Source organism: Pseudorca crassidens, chromosome 2 (assembly GCF_039906515.1).
Source record: "Pseudorca crassidens isolate mPseCra1 chromosome 2, mPseCra1.hap1, whole genome shotgun sequence".
Taxonomy (NCBI): Eukaryota; Metazoa; Chordata; class Mammalia; order Artiodactyla; family Delphinidae; genus Pseudorca; species Pseudorca crassidens.
The window spans coordinates 140409714-140422877 of NC_090297.1; the positions used below are offsets into that span (position 1 = coordinate 140409714).

General features: G+C 35.3%; 1 protein-coding gene across 4 annotated transcripts in view; it reads left to right on the forward strand.

Moving 5' to 3' along the window:
* Window positions 1-13164, forward strand: part of HMCN1 (hemicentin 1) — a 524815-nt gene that overhangs the window by 352196 nt on the left and 159455 nt on the right. For all 4 annotated transcript variants that reach the window (XR_010941259.1, XM_067728936.1, XM_067728938.1 and 1 more), the window contains exons 50-55: window positions 261-434; window positions 1721-1834; window positions 2677-2822; window positions 7413-7563; window positions 8897-9091; window positions 10581-10694. Coding sequence is in view for 3 of the 4 variants with exons in the window: in XM_067728936.1 (XP_067585037.1) it covers window positions 261-434; window positions 1721-1834; window positions 2677-2822; window positions 7413-7563; window positions 8897-9091; window positions 10581-10694 (894 nt within the window). In the remaining variant the exon portion in view is untranslated. The remainder of the gene's footprint in view (window positions 1-260; window positions 435-1720; window positions 1835-2676; window positions 2823-7412; window positions 7564-8896; window positions 9092-10580; window positions 10695-13164) is intronic.

The following is a 13164-nucleotide window of genomic DNA, read 5'->3' on the forward strand; positions in this document are numbered from 1 at the left end:
CCCATATATCCTGCACCAAAATTCCCAGTATTGCCCATACTACATTGTGTTATGATTCCTTTTTATGTGTCATCTCCTCCATTACTCTGTGAGCTTTTTGAGGTTCTCACTGCTTTTGTGTAGAATGAGGACACTAATCAATTGTTTCTGTAATTGTTAGGGAACGGAATTACACAAATAAGTACTATGGAAGCTTAGAAATGTACAAATAAAGAAATTTCTGAATATATTTCTTTGATCAAGTTTTAAATCTTTTTCAGTATCTCCTACAATTGCTGGTGTTGATAGCGATGGCATCCCTGAAGATGTCACTGTTATCCTTAACAACCCCACATCTTTGGTCTGTGAAGCTTATTCATATCCCCCAGCCACCATCACCTGGTTTAAGAATGGAACTCCTTTAGAATCCAACCGAAATATCCGTATTCTTCCAGGTAATTAGCTCACTTCAGATGCCCAAGTTGCATTTGTGCCATTTACTTTTACAGAAGAACAGAATCATTGACTATTTTTATAAAAATACTTAATGTTGTTGCTGGTATTGTACTATTGCTATCTTATTTTTTAGTATTTTGTATGTATGTTGTAATCTAAGTTATCTAAAATTACTTTTTGAAAGACCAGTAAAGTAAATAAAAGGCAAGTAAATAAATACTACAGTGTAATTAATTGCTCAAATATAACGTAGAATGCCAAAAAGAGTAGAAATTCACTTTTTGTTGAATTGACCCTTGAAGGTTAGTATTTAGATTGACAGAGTTTATTTATTCCTCTTTAATACCTGACAATATGTATGAAAACAGAAAGAATTTAAAAGTATGATCACTGGCTGTAAGAAATGTATAGAGATAATACATGTGAAAGTTAATTAACAACAGGAATCCATGAATAATCATGGGTTCTGAATAGTCATAGGTTATGATAAATGGGATAGTGACAAGTTTTATAAGAATTCAAAAGAAGGAATGGCCACCGTGGGCTGAAGCAGTCAGGAAATGCTTTGTCATAGACAGAACTTGAACCAAACCTTAAAGAAAGTTATAGAATTTTGTTAGTTGGAAATAAGTTAGGAGAGATCTCAGATCCTTCAGGATGCCTAGTGTGGGAAATTACGAAGGAGAATGGCATATCTATGTGCAAGTAATAATAAACAGACTCCTCACCTCCTTCTTGAGTGGAGACATTGTGTATACATGTGGGTATGGCAGGGAAGGGGGCAGGTAGGAGATAAGATCAGGAAGGAATATTGGAGTCATGTTTTAAATACCTGGATTTGAGAGTTTTGACTTTATACTTTAGTCAGTTGAGAACCACTGAAGATTTTTAGGAAGAAAGATACCATAATAAAAATGGTGTTTTAGCAAGATCAATCTCTACTGATACGCCAGGTAGATGAGAGGAAGAAGATGACAAAGGCAGAAGACCTATTTGTGAAGAGAGTAAAATAAGAACCTTAATTATAGTATGTGCAGAGAGGTAGGGGAGGGTCAGAGTGAGCACGAGAGTCATTACCACGGAGGACCATTGTGGACTTAGTGAATGTCTCCATCCAGCAAGTAATGCCCATCTGTATTGTAGTTTGCCTGTGTCAAATGTCTCTTACAGAATTATCATAGAGAAGAAGAAATGTGTTAATAGTAAGAACTAAAACCTGGTGGTTTGTGCAAACCCTGCTGCCACTGTGACTTCAGAGATTCTTTGGTGTTCCACTGCTTTTCAGGAGGTAGGACTCTGCAGATCCTAAATGCACAGGAGGACAGTGCTGGGAGATACTCTTGTGTAGCCACTAATGAGGCCGGAGAGATGATAAAGTACTATGAAGTGAAGGTCTACAGTAAGTCCCGAAAGAACACTATGTTCCTAGTTTTCTCCAGGTTTTCTAACTTTTTTAATTCTATTTTTCATTATGGGTTCATAATTATTTATATTCATCATTAAAGTTTATCGTTTACCCAGCTTGCTTCATTGAGATGGAAATTGAGTTAAGCAATGTGCCCATGACTTCAGTTGCTTACAGATGTGAAAGCCCACTGAAAACTGCTCTCTTCAGCTTTTTGGAGAACTTGTCAGTGGCGCTTCCTTAAGTTTCTCTCTTTTTGTCTCAGGAATTACCCTCTTCTGAATTCTGCTGCATATAAGTACCTGCATGCACAAAACTCTTCCTTAAATATATATGCTGTATTCAACAGCCTACGATGAGTTTGTCATTGACTTTGGGCTAATCCACTGTACATTGACCTATTAAAAAAAAATTATGCTACCACTGATAGGCAATAAATTTTCAGAATTTTATTTTTAAAAAGGAAGAGCATCTTTTTTATTATCTTTTGTTCTTTGAATCATTCCCCTTAGTGACTAATAAAATGCATTCTATGGGTCATACTCAGACTGTGTCTGGGGACCCGGAACAACCTAAACTAACTGTTCTGTGAAGGACATTGGCAGTATTACAAATGGCAGTATTACAATGATGAGGAGAGAAAGGTAGTTTTCTTCACATTCTGTATATGAACACTGCCATTTCATAAGATGCTAACTTGGGTCCTTGATGAAAGGAGAGCATAGAAGATGCCTAAGTTATTTCCTTGTTTTCTTATTAAGTGATCCTCACTGTGTTCCATGTCATTCCATTTAAAAGAACTAATGTTTAATACTTTAATATTCGTGTTTATGCAGTTCCACCCATAATCAGTAAAAGAGACCTCCTGGGGCCAGGTGTTTCCCCCAAAGAAGTGAAGATCAAAGTAAACAACACCCTGACCTTGGAATGTGAAGCCTATGCAATTCCTTCTGCCTCTCTCAGCTGGTACAAGGATGGACAGGCCAGTCAAGTTTTTTCATTTGCTGATGTTTTTTTATAGACTAAAATGGCCAGTTAAATTAAAAAACAAAACACCCAGACACAGATAACTCAGAGAATCAATGTGACCTTAAAATTAGCACAATCCCATGCTCCTAGAGTATAAAACTGCAAAAAAATTGAACCGTGTTCAACAATTTTAGTATTATTTCATCACTCTAAAGTTTGAAGGACTGTTTTAATACACATTAGCAATTGTCTTGGAAAATCCAGCCACCTTCCCACTGGGGAATGGTTTTTGTGCTCTGTGGTTTTTCAGAGTAAGTAAACTTTGTGGAGAAGAAACACAAAGACAGTAGCCAGATTAGAATGATAGGTATAACACAGGTGCTCAGTTTATTCAGAACTTTCTCTAAACACCTTTAACTCTTTTACAAAGGGTAACATTTTTAATGTTCCAAGATGGAAAAAATAAGCTCAATGTGATGATTAAGTGCTCAATACAATTAATTGGGGGCAATGAAGAACTTTCAATAAAAGACACATCCTTCAGTTACATAATCTGGCTTTCAGACCACACGCCCTTATTTCTCATTCAACTTATTTTCTAACATGCATGTTTTAAAAACATATGTGCTGGTGTTTTAAGACCAAAATAGATTTTTTTTAGCTGCTGTTAACACTCTGCTTAATACAGATGTCACATAGCTAAGCTGATGTTTATCCTGTTTTACACATAATCAACCAAATGGTCAGTCAAATTCCAGTTGTAGACGTTCAGGTCAGAGTCATGATTTAAGATGCAGAAAGATATAACTTTATTATTTCAGATCACAGATGGATTTTGCAATCCTGGCAGCCAGGAAAAAAAATATCTCATAAAATAAGCAAATTTCATCTGGAAGCCATTGCAAAAGGAAAAATATGGAACTCCCACCATGTTCTGTTTACAGTTTCTTTTCTGACTACAAGCATACTTCATGGTACAATATCAACTCTATATGAGTTTGCATGGAAACAATTCCTTTCACCTTTCAAATTTTAATATTTTATTTTTAATTTTACCTAAAACCTTTTCATTCCTTGCATTTTATACCCATGCACACATATACACAAGCACATACACACATAAAAGTTGGGTAAAGTCTAGATTTGTACTAGGAATTAGGGCTGTTTTTTTAAAATTTCATAATGAGTAGTTAAATTAGTTTCACATCCAGACTGAAATTGATCCAATTATGATGCTTTAGTTAAATTGCTGAATTTTTCAAGATTTGGGATTGGTCCCCTAAAATGTGTACAAAAAATACTGGGTTTTGTTTATTTTCCATATCCTTTCTTCTGCTAGCTCATTTCTCAGATAAGCAACACTGAGTGAAACAGTGTTTTTGAGAAAAGCCACCAAAAATATTGGCAGCATTAACCACAATAAGTTTTGATAGAATCTATGTGTTTTGCTTATTCATGCTCTGAAGCTTTTCTTTGACATGGAAAGTTAAAGTTATACTATCTTTATATGTGATATAATGTTAATAATGATACATTGCGTCCCAAATTATTTATTGAGCACATAGTATTTGCTCATTATTTATTGAGCACATAGTATTTTAGGTGCAGGTGATACAGCTATGAAGGAAACAGACAAAAATCTCTGCTCATATGGAGTTTTGGGGGGAGGGGAAAACTAAACAAACAAGTAAAGCATACAGTATGCCAGATAAGGTAAATGTTATGAAGAAAATTCAGTCAGGAAGAATAGAGAGTGTGAAGGGTGTGATCTCTTACAATAGGGAATGCCTCACTGATAAGGTGATAGTTGAGCAGAAACTCACAGAAACTGAAGCAGACATAAGATATCTGAGAGGAAAATATTCTAGAGAGACTAGCAAGGGGCAAAGGCCCTGAGGCATTTGGCTGGAGTGCAGTGATCAGTGGGAACACAGAGAAAGGTGAGAGCTAGGGTTAAATCATACTGCTTGTAGATCAGTTGGCCTTATTCTGATGGAAAGCTTCTGGAAAATTTTGAACACAGGAGTGATGTGATCTGACTTAAGGCTTTAAAAAGATTATATTGGCTTCTTTACTAGTTGAAGAAGAAATGAATTTATTGCCATGGTCCAGGAGATAGATGGTGATTGCTTGGATGAAGGTGGTAGCAGGATGTGAGGGAAAGAGATGAGTCAAAGATGAGTCCAAGGTTTTGCATGAGATCACTAGAAGAGTGAGTTTAGGTAGAAAGAGAAGAGGTCCAAGGATCAAGCCCTGGGGTACTCCTACATTTAGAGGCTGTGGGGCAGAGAGTGATGTGTCCTAAAAGAAGGAAAGATAAGTTTTCAAAATAAAGACCAGTTAAACCGTGTTAAATCCCACTGATCAGGTAAAATAAAGACTGAGAATTGATCAGCAAATTTAGCAACATGGATGTCACTTGTCACGTGACCTTGACAACATCATTTTGGTCAAGTAGAGATGGTGAAAGCCTTATTGGAGGATTCAAGAAAAGATGGAAGGAAATGGAGACAGCAAAGGTAGAAAACTTTTTAAAGTCACTGCCTATAAAGCAGAATAGAAGAATGTGGAGTTAGGCTGCAGTGTAATGAGATTTTTTTTTTAATGCAGAAATTATACTGTTGTATACACATTGAAATCATCCAGTGGAAACAAAGCGATTGGTGATGACTCACATGAGAGAGGACACAGTTGCTGGAGGAATGTTCTTGAGTAGATCAGGGGATGTTCAGAATGGACAGAAACTGGTATTAACCAGTTTTTCCAGGGGAATAAAATAAAGGGAGAGGGGGCAAAAGAGTTGATTTTTTTAATAGAAGTTTGTACAAGGAGTGATTGCCATAATAGACCTTCTCTGGGTCAGGAGGAGAGTGAGTGATAGGGAAAAGATTGCAAGTTCAGTGAATTTTGGGTCCTCCCATGGGATCAAAAAATAATGGGAGTTGGGATTCTAGAGGAAAAGAGTTAGTAAGTTAAGAGGTGATGGTCAGAAGGTGAGAACTTGAAACTGAGATTCTGAAGAGATGTGATTATTGGTAATTATAAGTTCTAGGTATGACTCTTCCTATTGAGTGGCTGAGAGAGTGTTGGGGCAAAAAAAAATAAAAAGGAGGTCAAGGAGCTGAGAGCACAAAGCATTGGTGACTGTCTGTGTGGGTGTTGAAATCACCAAGAATTATGAGAAGAGTGTCATTGGAAGGAGTAACAGTGAGCCAGGAACTAAAATTTTCAAGGAATAAGAGGGAATTTAGTATATTCGGAAATGTTTAGAAGATGAGAAATGTCCTATTAAATGTTGGTAATGTTTTCAATAAAACATCATAATATAAATATATCTAGGTTAAATTTTCTCATTTATGAAGTAATGATGTTTCTGAATGAGCAGTGGTGATTTTTAAATCAGGCTATGCTAATGCCTTCAATCTTTCATTATAAAACTCTAGCATTTGCTACAAAATAGTAAGAAAAGATACACTTTTTTACTACAATGTGGAATCAGCCGAAGTTATTTTTCTCCAACATGGATAAATGGATATGGCACCTAAGAACATTTTTCATCATAAATAATTTATAAATGCACCACTCAGAAGCACCGGGCATAGATGTAAACTATAGGAATTACAGTTGTCAATAAAGAAAGACATGATTACTCAAAAACAGCTTATTCAAAGTAAATTGTTATTGTCTTGAGTATTTCACTTAAATTTTTATTTTTACTTATTAAAGAATCATAAAAACTCTCAACTGCATGGTGCCCTAGAGGATTTACTGGAGTACTTTTTTTTTTTTTTTGCACATTATTATTTATTTCCTTACATAAAACTGTTCTCTGGCTCAATTTCACTTTATCACAAACTACAGAAATAGGGTAAGTTTATAGGACTCAGTTATACATTTAACTCCTAGAGGATTATACTTTTTTTTTTAAAGCTGGTTTAATCTCAGGAGATCAAGTATAAATAATATAGAGGACCCCCAACCTGCTTATTCTTCCTAATATTGGGGTCCTATTTGGTATTATACTCCACATGATATATGTGGCAAATATCTGTTACCATTGAAAGCAAAGATAGCAGCTAATTGATTTAGATACTTCATTCTGCTGCAAAATGAGCTTTGAATCCAGATTTTTTTTTAAATTGAAGTATAGTTGATTTACAATATCATGTTAATTTCAGGTGTACAGCACAGTGATTCAGTTTATCTATCATCTATCTATCTATCATCTATCTATCTATCTATATCTAATTTTTTCAGATTCTTTTCTCTTATAGGTTGTTACAAAATATTGAGTATAGGTCCCTGTGCTATATAGTAGGTCCTTGTTGGTTATCTGTTTTATATAGTAGTGTGTATATGTTAATCCCAACCTTCTAATTTATCCTTCCCTCCTCTTTCCCTTTTGGTTCCAGTTTTTAAAATAATGAGTATTCCAGAATGAACATTGTATCTCCTATCAGACTGAAAATTTTAAAATTTAAAAATCCACACCATAAGCTGTTGATTTTTTTTTTCTTATATACATATGTAGTTCTTTTCTCACTCTCTTTAGAGGCTTATTACTGGAGTACTTAATGATAACATTATTATAATTGAATCACAGCCCCTTAAAGCAGATGATCATGTTACTATTGCTGCCAGTGGACACACACTTCAAATCAGGGAGGCTCAAATATCAGACACTGGACGATACACGTGTATAGCGTCTAATATCGCAGGTGAAGATGAGCTGGATTTTGATGTGAATATACAAGGTAATACTAATATGTTTATTGTATGTAATTTAATTTATATGATCCGGCAAAGCAATGAAAAAGAGATTTGACTTGGTTTATTTTAATGTTTTTTTTCTGTTGACAATAATATAAATTCATTATTGAAAACTTGGACTCAAGAAATTAACAAAGAAGAAAATAATCCCATCATTCAGGATTACCTCAGTTATTTTTATGTGTTTCCTTCTGATATATTTTTGTAAATGTATACTTCATTTATAAATTGGGACCACACAATACGTACTTCTCTGTTACGTTAGCTTTCCCCTAACATTATACCATGAAGTTTATCAGAAAGCTAATGTAACATTATATCAGAATTTAAAGTAGTCACACTTGGAACTGAATGATGATTTAGGCTCCTTCAAGCTTTCTGACTTGGGCAAGTTACCTAAATATTTTAAAACCCATTTTCTCACTTTTAGAATTAATGCCTTGTAGAATTGTGGTGAGTACTAAATTAGATAAAGTATATAAAACTCTTAGCAAAATGCTTAAGAAATGATATTTGCTATTATTGTTGATATTACTACCGTCAACATGATTTTTAATAACGATACCTGTTTTATCAGTTGAGTATCCAAATCTTTATTTAACCAGACTCCTATTGTTGAATGTGTGGGTGTGTCCAAGCTTTTACTACTCATATATAATGCTTCATTGAACATCTTTATACCTAAAACTCTTACACAGTTTTTATTTTTCATAAGTTGTTAATGATGGAAATTTTAGGTCAAATGTTATACACTTTTGCAGTGCTTTTGATGTACAGGCAAATTGCCTTCTAGAAAGTTCATACTTGTCACCCAGAAAACTTTGAGTATGTCCCATTATATTTTTTAATAGACTTATTAATCTTGGCTGCATAACTTCTTTAGTTTTCTGAATAAGACAAATCATTGAGAAATGCTCTATTGAGCCAGTATTTTTTAATGATTTCTCAAAATTAGTTTTCCCTGCTATGATCATATTCTTTAGCCATGTTTATCATAGTAGGTCCTTCCTGAGAGCAGGACATTTTATCTTCTAAATGCTAGAGCCTTTGAACAGAAATGGAGAGCAAAGCATGAGCACAACATTCTGAGCTCCATACTTCTTGCTTTTCCACTGGAGAACCAACTCTGACTTCTGTCTATTACTTTTTTTAGCTAAGGGTTAAGTTGGTAGGTGTGTAAGTACTTGACAGTATTTTCACATTGTCTAATTTATTACATGTACAAATCACTCTTGTGAAAATACAGCCAAGACCTTTCTTTAACGGATTGACACTGTCATTTACATGAGTCCAAAATTTCATGTCTTTTCTCCATAGTTCCTCCAAGTTTTCACAAGCTCTGGGAAATAGGAAACATGCTGGATACTGGCAGGAGTGGTGAAGCCAAGGATGTGATCATCAACAATCCCATCTCTCTTTACTGTGAGACAAACGCTGCTCCTCCTCCTACACTGACATGGTATAAAGATGGTCACCCTCTGACCTCAAGTGATAGAGTATTGATTTTACCAGGTAAAGATTGCTAGGAACAGGGTGAAAATCTGAATCTCTGTCAGATGTGTTTCTTCTCATTTATTAGACCAGTCAAATTGATTGACTTTTTGGCCTTGTGATTTAACTGACACAGGATACTGAATGCCACTGGTATCTATGTAGCTTCAAGCTAGGAGAGTCTAGGCTGAGAATTTGACATAGGCTAGAATACCTAGTTAATTTTCATATCTACTATGGGATCATTCTATCAACTTAAGAAAGTCCTTTGGCTCCCTTGTGCCTCCATTTTTCTAAATAGTGTGAGGAAATAATCAGTTTTGTTTCTGTACATTATTAATGATAAATTCTAGAATATATTTGCAAATAGTTATTACTCAGTTTATTAAATGCATTTCTCATAAATCAATAGTAAAGATTTTAGTTTCAAATATTTTAGTTATTACATGTTTATCGATGGAAAAGGAGATCTTTAAATTGTGGAAAAATAATATTTTCAAGGCTTCTATTTACTTTTAGCAAACATTCAAATAGGCTTGTCAAAATTTATCAGATTGTACACTTAAAGCCCAGTGCCTTCCAATGTATGTAAATTTCATCTCAATTAAATAAAAAAAATATCTTGGCAAGAAAAGAAAAGAGACTAGATAGAAATGACAACTACATGTGATCCTAAATTGGATCTGGGCTTAAGGAAAAATAGCTATTAAAGACAATATTGTAATAATAGTGAAATTTGAATATGGACTATGGTTCAGTCGTACTTTTTTCACAGATTTTACATTTTCTGATTTTGATCATTATACCTTCTTTTAATGAAATACATATTTATGAATATTTAGGGGTGAAGGGACATCATGTCTCCAATATACTCTCAATCTTTTTCTGAATCATTTGAGAGTATTACTCATTTATATATATAAATAAAGTTAATATGTACATTTTTATGACAGAGATCAAACAATTGGATTGAAATACAAATTATTGATAAACACAGGTAAAATTTTTAATATAATTATTGAGACTTTTCTGTAAGTTTGATATTACATCAACATGAAAAGTTAAAAAATACAGTTATTCTTTCAAGATCATATGTATAAAGGTATACTTTATACCTTTTATATCCTTGGCTATTATTTTCTCAAATCAGTACTTGCCTCCAACAGTGTAAACTTCTTTTACATGTGTTCAAAACTGTAAAAGCAAGAAGTCACCACATAACAACATTCCACATGGAATGTGAGAGGGACATGGAGCAACATTCCTCCCTTGCTCTATACAAGCTATTTAGTTCTCAGGAGGTCTCATTCATATGCTGGGTCACTTTTCAATAATGCAGTGTTTGTCCTAAATGTGGTATGTGGGATTAACACTGAAACACTGGATGAAGTAAGAGCCTTAAAAGGAAATGTAAAGAAGTCATTAGACCTGAAAAACTATATCTCTGTTTATGATCACTTTCACTCTAAGATTTAGAGAAGTAAAAATATGTATTGGGATATATTTTCAGGAGGGCGAGTGTTACAGATTCCCCGGGCTAAAGTGGAAGATGCTGGGAGATATATGTGTGTGGCTGTGAATGAGGCTGGAGAAGATTCCCTTCAGTATGATGTCCGTGTACTCTGTGAGTTTTTCGTTCGTTTTTTTGTTTATTATGCATTCTTTCGCGCAAAAGTTTTTTGAGGAACTAATGTTTGCATGATGTTGCACTAGCATTTTAGAGACATAAAGATAATCAGAAACTGATAGCTTTCCCAGGGAGCTGTCTTGTACAAATTGAAAGCACATTAGTTAGGACTCCTGAAGTATCAAATAACAAACTAGCTTAAAAAAAAAAAAAAAGAGAGAGAGAGAATCACTGATTCATGAACCTGAAAAGTCCCAGAGTACAGCTGGCTATAGTCATATCTGACTTCTATGGCTCAAAAGAGGTCCACCAAACTTTACCTTTCTCTTTCTCTTGGCTTTTTTTTTTCTCTGTTAGCATCACTCTCAGGTGGGGAATCCCTTTGGATAGCAAGTGGGCCCCCGGAAACTCTATAATCTTACATCTTCTTAGTTTCACATCCAAAGTGAAAGCTCTTCTTATCCAGTATTTACAACTGAAGTCCCAGAATTGGATTTCCATGGCTTTAACTGGCCAAGCATGACTCACATATCCATTTCTGAACCAATTACAGAGGCCAAGAGGCCTAATTGATAAGGCGTAATAACTATGTCCACCCTTGGATCACAGTCATATTATGAATGCAGGGACTGAGAGTAGAAGAAGTATTGCACCTTTAAGGGCAAAGAAAGGTGATGCTACTAGAAGCAGGAACAAATAGATGCTTCCATGAGAAGGAGTTGAGCTAGAGAAGTAGCAGTAGGAATGTATAGGAAGCAGTTGGTATGAAAGGTTTTACAGAGGAAGTGATTAAGTAATATGAAGCATTAGGCACTTATCTGAGAGTATCAAATGACACTGAGATTTTTATCCTGGGTGATTAAGAAAATTATAGCAAGGGCAATAAAAATAGAAGATTTGGAAAAACAACATAACTTGGGAAGAAGGAAGTCAATTTTGTTTTGGACGTATTGAATTTGGCATGATACCAAGATACTTAGGAAGATGTTGAATGAGACATTGAAAATAAGGAACTACAACACAGGAGAGAGAATTGAACTAAGAATAAAGAGTTGAGAGTTATCCACAAACAGGTGATATTCAAAGGCATGAGATTTCCAACAGAAAGGGTTGTAGATAGCTTAGGAGAAGATAAAAAAAATAAAAGATCATTGTGGGATCATTTACAAGTAGGAGACAGGAAAAAGAAAATAGAGGAGAAACAATCTGAGGAGTTAATGAAAAGTAGTAAACTACCATATCACCTATTCAAGGCATAGAAAAGGTTATCAAGAAGTGGGTTTAGTATGGAATGCTAAAGTAAGTTTAAGAGAATAAAAACTGGGGGGAAAGGCCATTTTAAACTAAGAAATCATTAGTGAAATTCCGAAGATCAATTTATGTATAGTATGGTGCGATACAAAGCCACAGAACAAAAGGATAAATATCGAGGAAATAATCAGAAAGAAAAGGAAACAAATATAGAGTACTCTTAAGACATTTTGAAGAGGCAGGAAGAGGTGAAATAGAGTTTTAGGAAGAGAGCTTCTTTGAAAAAACATATTTAAGAGAGATTTGAATTTGCTTATAGACCAAGGAAAATGATCCAACAGAAGGAGACAAGTTAAAGTTTCAAGTATGTGTGTTGATGGGAGGAGGGGGCAAGGATTGATGGAGCAAGTTCTAGAACAGGAGAAAAATGCAATCAAGAAACCGAGAGGGGTCAACTAGCCTTTCATGGTAGTGAATTGCCATACCTTGGAATGGTAAGAAGGGATATGTGGGAATGTATATCAAATGTATTTAGTCCTTTCCTTAAGTATGAGAACAAGAAAGACAGTGGCAGGGCTGGTATTCGGGCCTGTGGAAAACAGAGAACCTTAGAGATTGCCACTATGGGGGGTGTGATCGTCAAACACTGAAGTTGGAGCTATTTGGCTTAGTCATGGCTTTCTGCACCCACCCTCATTAACCCGGGATCAGAGGTAGAAAAAACAGATGATGTGACCTAAGGGTGGGGAGAGGGGAGCCATGGAGGCAGTGCCACAAGGTAACAAAGGTACACTTTGTGGAAGCACTGGAGGGTAAGGGACATAGCATGTGCAGTGAGACAGAGCATCGCTGAAATGACCCACTCTGAGACCTAGGCAGAGGAAGAGGAAAAATGAGCTTGCAGGAAGGCTGATAGATTGATTGTAAGGGGGAGGAGTGGAAGGGCTAGAGTTTTCAGCGCAAACAAAAAGCCAGCTTATGAAGGAAGCCTGAAAAGACGTGAAATAGAGAAAACCCACGAACTCAAAATTCATTTATTTGACAAATATCTATTGATCGCTTACTGTGTGCCAGGTACTATGCTAGGCACTGAGGATACAGCAGTGAATACCGTAGACATCAGACCTTCTTCAAGGAGCTTATGAACTTGCAAAGGGCAGAAGTGTTTATATTGAATGGTCCAAGGTATGACAGTCTGTGGCTGGCTGAAGTGGGG